This window comes from Brachionichthys hirsutus, chromosome 23 (assembly GCF_040956055.1).
Source record: "Brachionichthys hirsutus isolate HB-005 chromosome 23, CSIRO-AGI_Bhir_v1, whole genome shotgun sequence".
NCBI classification, from domain to species: domain Eukaryota; kingdom Metazoa; phylum Chordata; class Actinopteri; order Lophiiformes; family Brachionichthyidae; genus Brachionichthys; species Brachionichthys hirsutus.
The window spans coordinates 3,239,401-3,254,568 of record NC_090919.1 but is presented as its reverse complement, the minus strand read 5'-3'; the positions used below and the strand labels follow the sequence as shown (position 1 = coordinate 3,254,568).

The window sequence follows — 15,168 nt, the reverse complement described above, 5'->3', positions numbered from 1 at the left end:
GAGGATGTGATTATTAGTGTATTTTCCTGACGATTAGAATTAGAATAGGGATCGTTGTGAAGTATGAATTTCTTTGAAGTCTAAAAAAATGTTTCAATCAAGAAAAATCTCCAAATATTTTTTCCAGGAGTCCGATTGCAGCAATGAAATTATTTTCTTCAGGGGGGGGGGGGGGGATCGCAAACTATTTCGCTGTTTCCTTCATCACCTCTTTGTTTGGCTCAAAGAGGAAGGAAGGAGAGGCTTCTCATTAAGTTACATTAATCTCCTTCCTCCTCTTGGTCTCAGTCCAGTCTGTTAGCTCCAGTGCCCCCCCCCCCCCCCTTCAGTCGTTGTCTCTGTCTCTGGATTTAAACGAGGGGCATCCAGAACATCCGCTGAACCTTTTCTCCTTCACGTTGTAGTCAAAGTGAGGCAGAACCAGGACGCTGCCATCCGCCTTCGTGCTGCCGGATGTGGGGTCGCTCAGAGCCGGCTCCTCCTCTAGCGACAGGATGCTCCTCACCAAGCACGCGATGGCGGCGTCGATGTTGGTGTTATCCTGAGAGAGAGAGAGAGAGAGAAACAAAGAAGGACACAGATGAAGATCAGGACCATATTTAATTTAACAAATTTAAAAAAATACAAAAAAGTCCCATTTCTGGACATTTTAGTCACTAGAATTGTAGAATATTGTCAATATTTTAGCAGATTCGGACCTAAACAGGCTTTGAGCAGACATGGAGCAGCATTAGCATCCACTGGACGTCATTTGTTTGTCCAGGCAATGAATCCAAATTCAATATTTGCTTTGTTTCCACAATGGTTTTTATAGTTTCCTCCAACTCCTCCCTCTTAGCCTGCAATTCCAGCATGGTTTTGTTAAACCGCTGACCTGTTGTGGTACTATTAAACATCTGGAAATCTCTGCTTCAAGCTAAAACCAATGGATTGACTAACTAGATAAACCAAACCCAATTAAACAAACAGAACACTTACAATTAGTGCTCGTCCGCAAATTGTGTTGGCTTCTCTGAGGCTATCGCTTTAAAAATAAACAGGCTCTAATTTTAGCTGCAGCAAATAGATGTGCTTGTGAACACTGATGAATGGAAGGAGGGGAAGGCCGAACATTTTTTAAAACTTAATTCGTGGGGGGAATATTATTAGATCTAAAGCCAAAGCAACACTTTGCAAAGTTCATCTGAGCTTTCAGGCTGAATGTGACTTTAAATTCTTCTGTATCCTTGTTGAGTCAACACTTTAAACCGTTGACTTGAGTCACGGAGTAAACAGAGAACGGGGAGGATAATGTGAAACAGACAGGCCAGTGTTAGTGTGACAAAACAAACCGAGAGATGGGGGGGGGGGGGGCAGTAAGAGAGACAAGGAACAATATCTGCATCCGAGGAGAAGAAGAAGAAGACAAAGTGAGCGAGGACAATCGTGACTTACTTTGGCAGAGGTTTCGTACCAGCCTACGAAGCCGTAGTCCCTGGAGAAGTTCTCCATCTTGGGGAGCTTCGGGCACAAGCCGTGGCACCGCTGGTCACACTTGTTGGCCAATAGAACGGCTGGAACCGACCTCCCGTTGCAAAGGGCAACCTAACCGAGCCGAGAAAAGAAGAGACTCGTCACACGACCGTTGAACTATACCTCTACTTGAGGTATAGTTCAATGAATCCACACAAAGAAATGTATAATAATAACTTGAAGACTTCCACTTTGGTTTGGTTTTACGCAGGAAGGCTTTCCATGCAGTCAAAATGAAATGAGCACCAAGGGACTTTGATATTGGTTCATCAGTCACACATTCCTATTTCACTTTGAAAGAGAGGTTGGAAAGTAAAACACGACAAGCATGAAACATCAAGCATGAACTTATTTTTGCAGGCTTTTAAAGATGACAGAGCCCCCCCCCCCCCCCAAAAAAAACCCAGAGGATCAGTCTTTTTACTTTTCCTTTTCCTTCATCTTTACCTTTGAGTCCAGGTCTCCTTTCCATTTGAGAATGGCCTGAAACGTGGACAGTCTGGTCATGTCGAAGACGACGAGGGCCCCCACCGCCTCTCTGTAGTACACGCGGGTCATGTTGCCATAGCGTTCCTGACCTTTTAAAGAACATGATAAAGACATTAGATTTGTGAAGGTCTCTCTTTCTTTTTTTGGGGGGGGGGCTTCACAGACACACAGTCGAAGACACAAATCTTTTTCTTGATATTTGCAGAATTATTTTTTTTGACATTTTTAACATTTTTTGACAATTAACATTTAATCCAAATTAGTAATTAGCCTAATAAATTACCTTAAATATCTCAACATAATCATTGATGGAATCATGTTAGATACAGCTAAAGGTGCATTTAAAGAGATGACTAAGTAATCAGTCTATATTTTAATCTACCAGGTAGCTGTTCTTATGAAAGATGCTGCAAAAAATAAGTTTGTGTAAAGCAAATTAAAGGGTTTTGCCTAAGGACATTTTGATGAGCTATTGTTAATCTGTGATCTTCTGATCTTTTCCCCCAATCAAACAAAAGACAATTTTTGTCTATCACATGAGAGAGAAGTTTGTTATAAATCCCTGGAACGAAATATATTATATTATATATTTGGGAAAAGCATTTTGTTTGGAATCATACATTATGACAAAGACTGTAAAAAAAAAAAAAAAAACGTGGAGGTTAAAGATAAAGATAAGCATGATGTCAGAGCGTGCGTGCCAGTGAGGGTAATCCAATCGAAGAATAGGTCTGTATCCAGGAAGCTAACGTCTTCCACATGATCCCAACGCAGAACGAGACACGCACCACATGACCAAAGCAGCATGACAACAGCTGATAAGGAAACGTAAACACACAAACACACACATATATAAGCAGACGACGCTCTTTTGTTTACCACCGATAAAGCGCCTGCACGGTTGGACATTCGGCTTCATCAGTCACACATTCCTATTTCACTTTGAAGGAGAGGTTGGTAAGTTAAACACGACTGGAGAAACATCAAGCGTGATGTTTTTTTACTTTGTTCCGCTTCAACTAGAAATTCAAGAAAGTCAACCTGTTTCATTTCAAACATTCTTAAACGTTTTGGTCGTACGACTGTTAGACATGTAAAAAATTAGATTGTTTCTATATCAGAAAGGATTTCAGAACTTCTCTTTCTGAAATTCTTTACTTGGCATTCGCAGATTTTATTTGATTTTTTTTCATGAAATTCCCAAAAACTAAGTTAATGCAAAAAAAAAAAAATGTATAAGTGGAATTTGTTTTACAATTGAAACGTGTAATTGTAAAAAAAGGAATTGTAAAAAGAGATTGCTGATTCCGTATTTGCAAGTAAATTTAAAAGCTAAATTAGCCAAGCTGAATTTCACATTAAACCACTTAAAGATGACATAACTTTATTATTGCCCCTCGCCGTTGCCATTTCTGGCTAGATCTTTTAAAACCAATTTATATTTTATTACATTATTATAAGCCGATTATGAGCCTTGACATCTGAATGATCCCCCCCCATAAAAAAAAAAGTCTGATATTTCTTTGACACATTTCACCCGGCACCATGACAACGCCTCTTGTGAGCAGTCTGAAGTCCATTTACACAAGCCTAAAGCCGGATATCACTATGTAAACGACAGCTTCTATCAGCTTTGATGTCGTTTCTGCGCTTCGGCTGAATGAAACAGTCGCTCACTGTGAGCGTGAGATCACTGGGAGACAAGCGGGACAAAGACACGTCCCAAAAGAAGATCAAATTAGATCAGATTGGGGAAGCATGATGGGGCAACAAGCTCCTCTTTATAAAATGCCTCATCTGGGAGGTAATGGAGTACTCTGGAGTTTAACCGCAAAAGGAAGACATTTTTACCACATATATTTGCATGCTTTAAATTAATTACTAATTATAGAATGAATAATTTTCTATTGGTTGACATTGAATAGAATATTGATTGATTGTTATTCACACGCACAAGCATTATGCAAAGGTTAATGTTTTACATACTTGAGAAATTCCAGTGATTGAATGTAACTAAGTACATTTACTCAAGTATAGCCTTTACAGAAATGGCTTTGCTTGCGTGCTTTTTTTTTTTTTTTTTTACATTTATTTCTGTGTTTACCAACAGTTGCTGCCTCACACATCAATAACTGCTTCACCTCATAAATAGAATCTCGTTTTCCAAACGCGCATTAAAAAACAAAAAAACGTGCAAAATCATGCAAAGTGGAGGATCATCTGGAACAGAGTGAAAAAAAAACCCTGAGTTTGGCTTATTTTGACTAAAAACACTTTGACGCACCGGCGATGTCCCACAGCTGCAGCCGCACCCGCGTCTTCTGATCCCAGTTCAGCACTTTGAGAGCGAAGTCCAGCCCGATGGTGGCGCGGTAGTGCTGGGAGAAGACCTGGTGCACGTAGCGCTTTATGACGGACGTTTTACCGACTCCGAGGTCGCCGATCACCAAAACCTTCAGCAGGCGCTCCTGCTGCATCGTTGGCGCTGTGGATGTGGCCGCGCAGGCAGCGCGCACGGAGTAGAGGTCTCCAGTTAGACAGGGGGGGGGGGGGGGGGGTCTCCGCCTGGAGATGTCGGCAGGTAAGAGTCGGTCTGAAATACGACTCTATGAGGAAGATCCAAAACGAGTCCAAAACGAGTCCCTGCTCTCAGTCAGATAAAAGTATCAGAGAAGAAGGCAGGGCGTCGATGACGTCACATCGCCTGCTTGATCCGCTGGGGGGGGGGGGGGGTCTGTAAGCACTTTTTATTATTTCTACATTTTAATAGCAGTGAACTTTTGGCGCACTGAAAGCCAGTTTCTAAACTCAGCCAGTCAGGTGAGCATTCTTTTTTTTATTATTATCTATACCAACGCCAGAATTAAAATTGATAAACAACTAAAACGATAAATCGAGATAATTGTGTGAATACTTTCAAAAGAACTTTAAGTGACTTTATCAACTCAAGAGCGCATATCTTGTGTTGCGTCATGTGGTCGCTTACAATGACTGTGGGGGGGGGGGGGACTGGACTGTTCGTCCAGTCCAGACGTACATATGACACATCCCGACGCGCAGCTCGTCCAGTTCCGCGTCTGCGCGCGCCGCGCAGGGCTTGTCTTTTCGGCTTCTTCTATTTGCGCCGCGCCTCTCTGCCGTCCTTTACGGTACTGATGCTGATGCGGGATGAGTCAGGCGATATCTCTGATGCCGCTGCTGCCATTTCATCAGCAGCGAAAGCCCCCCCCCCCCCCCTCCCCTAAACGCACATCGCAGAAAAACACAGAGATGAGGCCGCGGGGTTCCCCCTGACCGCACGCGACGTGCGTGGAAGCCGAGAGCAGATCCTCGCGTGGTTTATTGGAAAGATCCGCGCTTTTATTTTTGGCTGCACCTGCTCTGGATGCGGGTTTTCTGGACCTGAGACAGCAGGGCCTACCGCCCCCCCCCCCCCCCGCCCCCCCGCCTCATCCTCTTGTTTTCGGGACATCATCCACCCCTTCGGAGGCTTTGAGGGAGTTTCGGTTTGTTTTTGCGGTTGTTGAGACGCTCATCGGGCCCGCATGGAGTCCGCCTCATTCTGGTCCTGAACTGCAGAAACGATCCGACAGGGAAGAGCAGCGACCATTCCGGCCTGAACTCCACTTCTGTATGTAAGATGTTATTATATATATATATATAAATATACTTATACATATACATATATAAGCGTGAAGTAAACACAAAGGGACATTTGTGTTAAAACTCGGATATCTTTATTTAGACTAATAAGTCTGAGCGTCTGTTGGTTGCAGATTTATATAGCAGCATAATATAGTAGAATAGAATTTAAATCTCATGTCGGAGCTGTGACGTCACGAACACGGCAGGGATCTTCAATCACGAGACGTAAGCAGATATAAATGGACATATATATATATTGTATACACATATACACATATTCCTCCACAACGCATCGCGTGGCCGCGAGTGTTTGCGTATACCGACCATAACCGTGCAGGGGCTGATGGGAGGTGGAGTCCAATGAGCGTCAAAGAGCTGTAAATGTAATTATGTATGTAGTAGGATAAATAGAAGTACTCTGAGATAAAGTGGAGAAAATACTTCCTTACAGGTCAAAGTTCTGTGTTCATTCATCTAAGCATCGTGTGTGTGATATATAGTTTGATCAGAACTATTGATGCATTGATTGTCACGTTAATGTAGCAGGAATCGGTTCTTTCATGATTTATCATATTTATTTGTGAATATTGGGTATCTCAATTTGTAAAGTGGCTTAAGATGTCAATATTTTGCCCTCAACTGTGAATTAAAGTGTAAGTATAATGCAAATACCTCCAAACTACACGAATACTGGAGTAAATCAATTTAGTTATACTTCCCACCACTGGGGTGGAAGTTTAAGGAAGTCAAAGTACAAAGAAAAGTGCCTATTTGCGTACATGAATTCAGTACTTTACTTTGTTATACAGTACTTCCTATTTCAAAATCACATAATGTCAGAGTATTGTGACATTATTAGCAAAATGAAAGGTGCATCAAAAGATTCCTAACGTTTGATTACATGTACTTAGTTACAAAATAGTTCCAAAGTGAACAGGAAATTGTTCCCAATTAAATATGAACATTAAATATGAACTGGCGGCTGTTCTGTTGAACCTTCCGCTCTCGCTCTCTCTCTCTCTCTCTCTCTCTCAGCCGCGTAACCGCGACAGACACACCTGTGAGAGGCAACCCGGCGGGCGAACCAAGTCATGGAGGCGATATGGCTCTATCAGTTCCGGCTGATCGTCATCGGCGACTCCACGGTGGGCAAATCGTGTCTGATCCGCCGCTTCACGGAGGGACGCTTCGCCCAGGTGTCCGACCCCACGGTGGGCGTGGACTTCTTCTCCCGGCTGGTGGAGATCGAGCCGGGCAAACGGATCAAGCTGCAGATCTGGGACACCGCAGGACAGGAGCGCTTCAGGTGAGACGGAGCCTGTGCGTATTTTACGCGTGTCTGTGTCGCGACATTACGGCTGCTGACTTTGTTGCATGCAAGAAGAACCGGTTATTCTTCCAGAATGAGTAATTCCTTTATTTGCAAATGAATTAAGAGGAAGAGAAAGAAGAATAAAAAAAAAACATTAGAATGTGTTACTGGCAGGAAGACAGAAGGAAATTCCAGTAATGCTGCACCGCTGGTCAAAAAATAAGCGACACAACCCGATTGTGCGGTTTATTATAATTCACTTCTGATTCATATTGAAACTGAAAGCATGAAATGTGATACTTTAACCCCAACCACCATATTTGATGGAGAAAAGACTTGCTGACCTCTGACCCCTTCCAGAAACCTTGATGACAAGCGCCATAAGTTTTGTTATAATTTAGATTCTGTTGTTGCGACTTTAAAACGAAAAACAAAATCATACATATGCAGAAAACAGGCTCAAATTAATGGTCGGAATGCATTTTGTTCATTACAAAAGGGGGGGGGGGGGGGGGGAATGTCTGCTTAATGCTCGGATCCAACGACATTTCTCAGAGATGCCGAAACTCGAATTACAACCCGGGACTCCTGTATTTGCCCGCACAACAGAAAAAGCAGTTATTTAAATGAGAACCGAGGAAACGCCTCGAGGGTTGTTATCCCTCATGTGTGGAAAACGTCTGAGAGGAAGCCGCCTCTCCGGAGGGAAGAAGAAGAAGAAGAAACAGAAGGCTGGACGTTACAAACTAAAGGCAGGACACGGTTAATAGAAATGAAACATTTAAATGTCAGGAAAAGGCAGGAAGTCTTCTTACAAGATAGTTTTTACAAGATATGCTCCGATACCCTCTGCAAACAAACTTCCTTCTGAAGATGTATGAAACCGTTTTTAAACACACACCATAGCTAACGTTAGCGGCGCGTGTCTGCTTGCGACAGAACGGGGACGCGCTTGTCGCCACGGCGATCACGGCACGCACCCGCCGGGACGAATCCAGAACCTCCCGTACGAGTCGCAAAATCAGCAAATGACAATATTGCGACGTCCGCAGGTCCATCACGAGAGCTTACTACCGCAACTCGGTGGGCGGGCTCCTCCTGTTCGACATCACCAACCGCCGCTCCTTCCAGAACGTCCACGATTGGCTGGAGGAGGCTCGCAGCCACGTCCAGCCGCACAGCATCGTCTTTCTGTTGGTCGGGCACAAATGTGACCTGGAGGCACAGCGCCAGGTGCGTAAAGAAAGCGAACGCCGCTTCCGTGGCACCACGTGGAGGGAAGTTCAACCTCGTCTTGTTCTTCGATCTCTCCAAGGTGACCCGCCAGGAAGCAGAGAAGCTGGCGGGGGCGTACGGGATGCGCTACGTTGAGACGTCGGCCCGCGACGCCATCAACGTGGAGCACGCCTTCACCGAACTGACCAGAGACATCTTCGCCCTGGTGCGCTCCGGCGAGATCACAATCCAGGAAGGGTGGGAGGGCGTGAAGAGCGGGTTTGTCCCCAACGTCGTCCACTCCTCGGAGGAGGTGACCAAGAGCGACCGCCGCTGTCTGTGTTGATCCGGCGGCTGTTTCGGACTGAAGGCGGACAAAGTGAAAAGGGATCCATGGAGGATTCGGATGGGGAGCGGCTGGGGGGGGGGGGGGGGGCGGAGGTGTCAGCCCCCGGAGACGGACGTGAACCGTTAGCAACCCGCTATTCTCATTCCTTCAGACTGGATTAGTGGAATTTTGATTAAAAGGGCTGGAAGAAGACGGAAGGGGGGGGCTGAAGGGTTGCGACCATTTTTGTCCACCATTTTCTTTTTCTGTTTCTCAGAGCAGGAGGTTCACAGATGCTCCACTCGCGGGCGATGCGATCGAATCCCTCGAGTTTCGGCTTTCGGCTTCGTGCCTGAAAAAATCCTTCGAACGGGCTCCGGTTTTGGTTCCGTCTTTCTCCCGCCACTGCCTCTCCTCCGCCAACTTCTCTAATATGCAAATCACACGAATCACGTAGGACTGAAATCGGTGTCCAACGTCCCTTCCGAGACAGTTCAGTCGGGCACCTTTTGATTCTAATGCCATTGTGACACGAGTCGTTTTTCGCGTGCTGACATTTTGCACCACACTCTACCGTCAGAGGTCGATAGAGGGGGTCCTGGACGTCCTACATTCTACCAGGGAAGACGGTGAGGACTGCAAGTTCGTCATTTTCGTTTTCCCCTAAAGCGAATTCAGGTCGTCCAGTGAGCTCAATGACATTGACACCGTTGTTTTAGCCAGCGTCAGTCTGCTACGATGAAACGCATCCCCATCGTTCTAGTGACCCCCCCCCCCCCCCCCCCCTTCACCCGGAGACAATGTGTACAGCCGGACAGACAAGAGACGGACACGCTGGACGAGGTTAGCAACTCCTACTGGGGGCTTATTAAGGTAGACCCAAGAGGAGCGTCGCTTACAGGAAGCACCTTAACTTACGGGGGGGGGGGGGGGTCCTCGTGGGATGAATCTTCAAGAGCGTCTTTACGAGCTCGGGCATCATTTATTTATTTATTGAAAGCAAAGCAGAGACAGGCCAGAAGAACCGCCCTGCTCGCATATGGACAGAGAAGGTCCCATCAAGGCGACACGGGTTGAGACGCAGACGGAAGTGCGCGAGCCATCGGGGGAATAAATAAGGCACCGTTTGAGTCGCGTCAATCCCAAACCGCATGCCTTTGAAGTCTACCTTCAAAGGCATGAAGGTAGACCTCATGGTATCTACAGAATTAATCTGTAGATCACTTAAGCTTATTGGGTTTTTTTTTTTTTCTTGCTACGTCGCCACCAGGACTTTCTGCTGAAACATTCCCAGACAAATGGACGTGATGGAACACACACACATTTCAGAGCGTTGAGGTTTGTGTAGCTCGCCCTGAACTTCTCTTTCCCCCCACAGATGGCTCGGTTGAGCCGCTTTGACCGCTGGACATCTCGAAGCCGTTATATCTCGCTTCCACCCTGAAAATATTGTCTCAAAGAAACGCAGCGGTTCCGTCTTTTGGGAAATATGCTTCTCTGCTTTCTTTCCGAGAGACGGTTGATGCCACCTCTTGTCGATACGACGACGCTGCAGTCAAGACAGTTAGCGTAGCTTAGCATAAGGTTCAGGAACAACACAATCTGCATACCAGCACTTTTTTTTAAAGCTCATTAAATGATGCATTAAATCTCGTTTGTTTCATTCTAATACCCGAGAGAGAAAAATGATTTGGTTTTACTGAAGGCTACATGCAGGATATTTGGGGTGGCACAGTTTCCTAGACAAAAAAAAGGTTGTTTTTTTACACTGGCTCTTGTATGGATGAAACAAACATGATAAAGCATGTCGATCAGTGACTTCCGGGTGTTAGCGTGTGCATTTTGTTGCCTTTTAGAGAACCATCTACCTTTATCCCTCCCATTTTTAGCCTTTAAAGCTACAGCTGCAGGCTGAAGCTCAATCTTTAGTTTACCGGTACACACAAGAGTGGGATAAATCAGCTCATTTCGGAAGAAAGTGAATAAGCATACTTTGCAAAGTGGTAAAAACTGTTGATTTCAGCAGTAACAATAAAATAAATATATGAAATGACATGGTTGGGTTTTATTTGACTGAATAGATTTTTTATTTTTATTTTATTTCTCAGTTCAAGATTTAGGTTCGTTTGCGACCCCACATTCTTCCTCAACGTCTAAAAAAGGATTTTTTTTAAACACAGCATAAAGTGGCTCGTGGTGCTAAGGACCCTGGTGGCCAGGAGGGGGCGTCCAAGATGCCGGATTGGAAATATGAACAGAGAATTATGCAGAACTTCTCGACGCGCAGCAACGGCTGGGACCACGACCACACATCGTCAAGGGGGGGGTAGCTTTTATTTATTGATGACAGATGGAGGACGCTGTGACGTGGACATTAGGACTTGTCTGGCGATTTGAGGATGCTTTCTCTGGCCCTTCTCTTCACGTCCCAGTTGTAGACTCGTGCCATGTCTGAGGGGTGCAGCGAGTCAAGAAACAGCAGCAGACATTTTTGGAGCTGGACATGCCAAACGTTGGGTCCCAGTAATTTCTATATATATTTTATGGCGCTTTGTAGCACTTTGAGCAGTGGAGCCAAACCCAGGTGAACCACAGGGTGGAAGGATACTGACTTCAGTGGTGGTGAACTGGTCTCGCAGGAAATCCAGGTCGTCCTCGAGCGTCTCGAGGTTACGCGTTGCGGTGGAAGCGTTCTTCTCGAGGAGCGCTTGGGCTTCATCGATGTCGTACTCCAACATCACGTTAGCCTTCGGGAACGTGATCGAGGGAGAGGAACAGTGAAGCATTTATCATTTCTATTTACGGGACAGAACAAAAGAGGAGAAAATTACCCGAATCTGAAAATGCTTCGTAACGAAACGGGACGTCGCCGCCCTAACAGAAGGGTGGGGGCCGAAACTCCAGAACACTCACCCCTAACCAGAGCAGACCTTGTTGGTGGGGGGCACTGAGGCCTTGCAGTAAACATTATCAGCCAAAAGGTAGTGCGTCTCTAGCGGTTCTGTGGTATCCTGGAAAAACAAAAAAAATCGTCTTTAGTTTTCTTTGGACTTGCACAAAATGAAACTTGAGTCATCTCAGCGTTAACACCCCCCCCCCCCCCCCCCCCCCCCCCCGGTATAGCCTCACAAACGACAACGCACACCTTTCTCTTCTGCATGTATCGGAGGATTTCAAGCGTTTGCGTGATTTGTGGGATCTGGCTTTTCAACCTACAGACGGAGAAGGAAAGATGCCATTAGATTAAAAACTTAACCAGCGTTGGACACGCGTACATGTTAACAGTGGCACTTTCTGTTGCTATTGACGACGTGCCTCATGCTACTAACACCCTTCTCCATAAATCCAACGTTTGGGTTACGTCCCACCGCAGCAGTGTTTACGGCTTTGTCTGTCGCTACCTGAGTTTCTTTTGAGACAGGTTGAGCTCCATGTATTTGTATTTCTGGTACTGCTCGTCCAGCTTCCGCAGGGCGGCGTCGGCCGTCTCGTTGCCCGGTTGCTTCATGAACGATTCAACATCCTCCTGAGAAATGGAGCAGCGAGATCACACGGTAATGCACGAGAGCCTTTACGTCTCGAATTACAAACTTATGCGAGAGGACAAATACATTAACACGAATCATTTAAAATACGCCCATCATAAAGTAAAGCGACACTTTCAAATTGCTTGGAATATCCAGAAGCGTTTGGTTTGCCGTCACCGACAAAGGACGCAAATCTTACATTTTGATAATCAGCTAGCCTAGCAGCGCTCAGTTAGCATTTACGGCTAACGTCCGGCTACATTAATCAGAATCAGAATGTGTTTATTGCCCTTAACGAGGAAACGAGGTAAGCTCAAAGTGATCCATGCCCATATATGGACGTGAGCCGCCCGGCCGACCAGGGCACACATCCAGGGTCTTCTTAGTTAGCGCTTTCGCTTAATTACCGAGCTAGCTAGCTCGTAGCAGGGATGCTGCGCCCTCACAGGCAAAAAGAAGAGTGTTTACAACCGTCTGACCCGCCGGAAAATACTCCCAAAATGGATACATTTCAAGGTTTACGCACCACGAACACGGCTTCGGGAATGCCGAGGTGCTTTTTCTTTGTCGCCTGTGCTGCATTGCCGTTATCTACGGTCGCCGCCATGTTGGACAGAGGCCACTCCTTCCTCGCTTCCTTCCTTCCTTCCTTTCGTCGAAGTGAGCGGAGGCTCGGCTGCCTCTAGTGGCCACAGGCGGCAACTGCAACGAGTCGAGAACCACAAATCTCGACGGAGATGTGAAATAAAGTCTCAAAGCATGTCGACACCTGGCCCTTATGGTCACTGGAACTTTAATGTCATCCCAATTTAGGCTTTCTACAACATTTTTGGAGTGTGTCTGTGTCAGGCAGTGATGTAGGGTGAGAAAGTCTAGCTCAGGGGTGGGCAACCTCTTTGACTCGCGGGCCACAATGGGTTCTAAGATTTGGTAGAGGGACCGGGCCAGGAAAAGACGGATATAAATAACATGTAAAAGCCATTACATGAAAGGATTTGGCATTTGGTAGCAAAGCATGAATATGCAAGTCTCATTGTACAAATTACAGGGAAAAGGACAAATGAATGAGGTTTAATTATAATAAAATTTTATTTATTAATATAATTTGGAAATGTTTGGTAGTTAGCCGTATATGGCATGCGGGCCTTAGTTTGCCCATGCCTGGTCTGGCTCTATTTCATCCCAGTGGTGTTGGATTCTGCACACCACACCAAATCAAGCCATGTCTTTACACTGTAGATGCAGATGTTTGTGCTGAATCAGAAAAAGGGCCTTTCCAGAAAGGTCCCACAAAATTTAGAGGAACAGAATAGCCCAACGTGTCTCGGTTTGATGAGGCGTCAAGATTTCTCTTCGCTGGAATTAGCGCAACCCCTGACAAGGAAGCCCCCCCGACCCACTAAAGCAACTGAAACGGAATCCAAACATCATTGTGCATTGTTACATAAAGCCAAATATAGCCGCTATGGAATAATTCTACTGGCAGGTTTTCTCTGTCCAGGAGTCTCAGGTCTAAGGTCCTTAGGCGACACCGTGAGCACGCTGAGGTGACTTGGTGATGGCGCTGTGTTTGACTTGGGCCTCAGATCATTCAGGGGTCTGCATCAAGAAGTTAGATTTTAGTTGTTCATCCGCACGTCCAAATCTGAGGCCATGTGTTCTCTGCTGAAATAAAGATGGTCTGCCCTCTCCGGGTCGGTGGGGAGTCTTTACCTCAAGTGGCCTCCGGGAAGACTTGGGACACGCTGGAGAGACTATGTCTCTCAGCTGGCCTGGGAACGCCTCGAGATCCCCCTGGAAGATCTGCCTGAGGTGGTTCGGGAGAGGGAAGTCTGGAAGTCCCTCCTGAGGCCGTCGCCTGTGCGACCCGGCCCCGGGTAGCTTTCACACTTTCCTGTGAAATTCCCTGTCATTGTTGCCACTCGGAGTAAACAGTCGATCAAATCACCTACAAGTAGATAAGAATACGCAAGAAAAATCAAACCTTTCCATCCATGACAAGCGCTTGTATAAAATGTGAATCATTCACTGCCTGGTGAAACATCATCCCGACACTCCCAGGTAAAAGGTCGGTCCAAATCTTCCTATCAATTTTCTTCAGAAATCGAATGAGTCCAGATCACGTGTTGCTTTCAGCAGATTCTCTAGAATTCCTTCATGGATTACTGGACTCTATAAAAACAGCAACAGGGAGGTCCTGCAAATCACAGCTGTGGAGCCGAAGCACAGAGGCGACTCAAAACCAACCTCCATCCCGACACAAGAGCTCAAAAACACCAAGATGGGTACGTACAGCGATTGAATTTGAATCGGCTCCGGTTTTGACAGTTTGGAATGACACAGATCCAATTTGTCTATTTCCAGCCTGTAAATTTATTTAAGCATGTATCGTCATGAAATGCTACGACCAAAGTGCTTTGATGAAATAACACAATTTCAATGTCTTTTGTGTTTTTAATAAAAAAGCAAAGGTGATGTTCACTGCATTGGCAGACCATGGTGAGTATATTGGACCCTTCCCCTCAGAAAGAACTCTGGTTCTCAGCAACACGATCACAAACATTGGAGGCGGCTACGATCCTACTTCAGGTGAACACATCACACACAAGCACAAGCAGAATCACCTGTGTACATTAACAAGTACTGGACATGAAGAGAAAGGGAAGTACAAGCTGTCAATGTATATGTGTATTGATTATGTGCATGCTATTTAAAGAATCGGGTCTCATAACCCCCACCTAGTAAATTATTACTTTCTCATTTCCACTAAGTTTCCCAAAGTTTTTTCTTGAAATCTGAGGAGTTCTCTTGCGTTTCCACTGGAGAGTTCAAAGCTCCACTCTCTGGCTGCTATTATTTCACCTTCTTCTATCATGCTGATAAGAGCCAGATGTCAGGACTGACTCTGATGAAGAACCGCGAAGTCATCGTCAAAGCTTGTGATGCCAATCAAAAAGACGCCGAACTTGTCGACAACGCAGGAAACGCAGCTTGCCTGCAGCTGGTGAAAGGAGACACGGTGCTTTTACGTCTGCCTGCAAACTGTCACGTTTATGGGTCAGACAACACGACCTCCTTCAGCGGTTTTATGATCGCTTAATTGTGAGAAGTTGATGACTCCAGAAGGACGAATCCAAAAC

General features: G+C 45.7%; 3 protein-coding genes across 3 annotated transcripts; 1 reads left to right on the top strand and 2 right to left on the bottom strand.

Annotated features, from left to right (window-relative positions):
* Positions 1-325: 325 nt before the first annotated feature.
* zgc:162171 (uncharacterized protein LOC565931 homolog) lies at positions 326-4,478 on the bottom strand. Its single transcript, XM_068755732.1, has 4 exons — positions 4,286-4,478; positions 1,960-2,090; positions 1,435-1,584; positions 326-541 (listed from the first exon to the last, which is right to left on the bottom strand). The coding sequence occupies exons 1-4, from the start codon at positions 4,476-4,478 to the stop codon at positions 326-328; spliced, it is 690 nt and encodes a 229-aa protein (XP_068611833.1).
* Positions 4,479-6,737: 2,259 nt separating this feature from the next.
* Positions 6,738-8,519, top strand: rab39bb (RAB39B, member RAS oncogene family b). Its single transcript, XM_068756018.1, has 3 exons — positions 6,738-6,952; positions 8,011-8,191; positions 8,274-8,519. Exons 1-3 carry the CDS (start codon positions 6,738-6,740, stop codon positions 8,517-8,519), a joined length of 642 nt encoding a protein of 213 aa, XP_068612119.1.
* Positions 8,520-10,816: 2,297 nt separating this feature from the next.
* On the bottom strand, positions 10,817-12,676 carry vbp1 (von Hippel-Lindau binding protein 1). Its single transcript, XM_068756020.1, is given in 7 exon segments — positions 10,817-10,952; positions 11,110-11,248; positions 11,415-11,425; positions 11,428-11,512; positions 11,647-11,713; positions 11,903-12,027; positions 12,555-12,676. Coding segments are annotated over 7 exon segments (585 nt in total). The 5' UTR covers positions 12,636-12,676; the 3' UTR covers positions 10,817-10,875.
* Between the last annotated feature and the right edge of the window lie 2,492 nt (positions 12,677-15,168).

What these genes read in the sequence shown, in the direction of transcription:
- zgc:162171 (XM_068755732.1), bottom strand. Translation starts at nt 4,478, where the DNA reads ATGCAGCAGGAGCGCCTGCTGAAGGTTTTGGTGATCGGCGACCTCGGA. An exon ending in GCAGCTGTGGGACATCGCCG is followed by an intron (nt 2,091 to 4,285) that starts GTGCGTCAAAGT and finishes GTTCTTTAAAAG; the next exon opens with GTCAGGAACGCTATGGCAAC. An exon ending in GGTACGAAACCTCTGCCAAA is followed by an intron (nt 542 to 1,434) that starts GTAAGTCACGAT and finishes TCTCTCTCTCAG; the next exon opens with GATAACACCAACATCGACGC.
- rab39bb (XM_068756018.1), top strand. Translation starts at nt 6,738, where the DNA reads ATGGAGGCGATATGGCTCTATCAGTTCCGGCTGATCGTCATCGGCGAC. An exon ending in GCAGGACAGGAGCGCTTCAG is followed by an intron (nt 6,953 to 8,010) that starts GTGAGACGGAGC and finishes CGACGTCCGCAG; the next exon opens with GTCCATCACGAGAGCTTACT. An exon ending in ACCTGGAGGCACAGCGCCAG is followed by an intron (nt 8,192 to 8,273) that starts GTGCGTAAAGAA and finishes GATCTCTCCAAG; the next exon opens with GTGACCCGCCAGGAAGCAGA.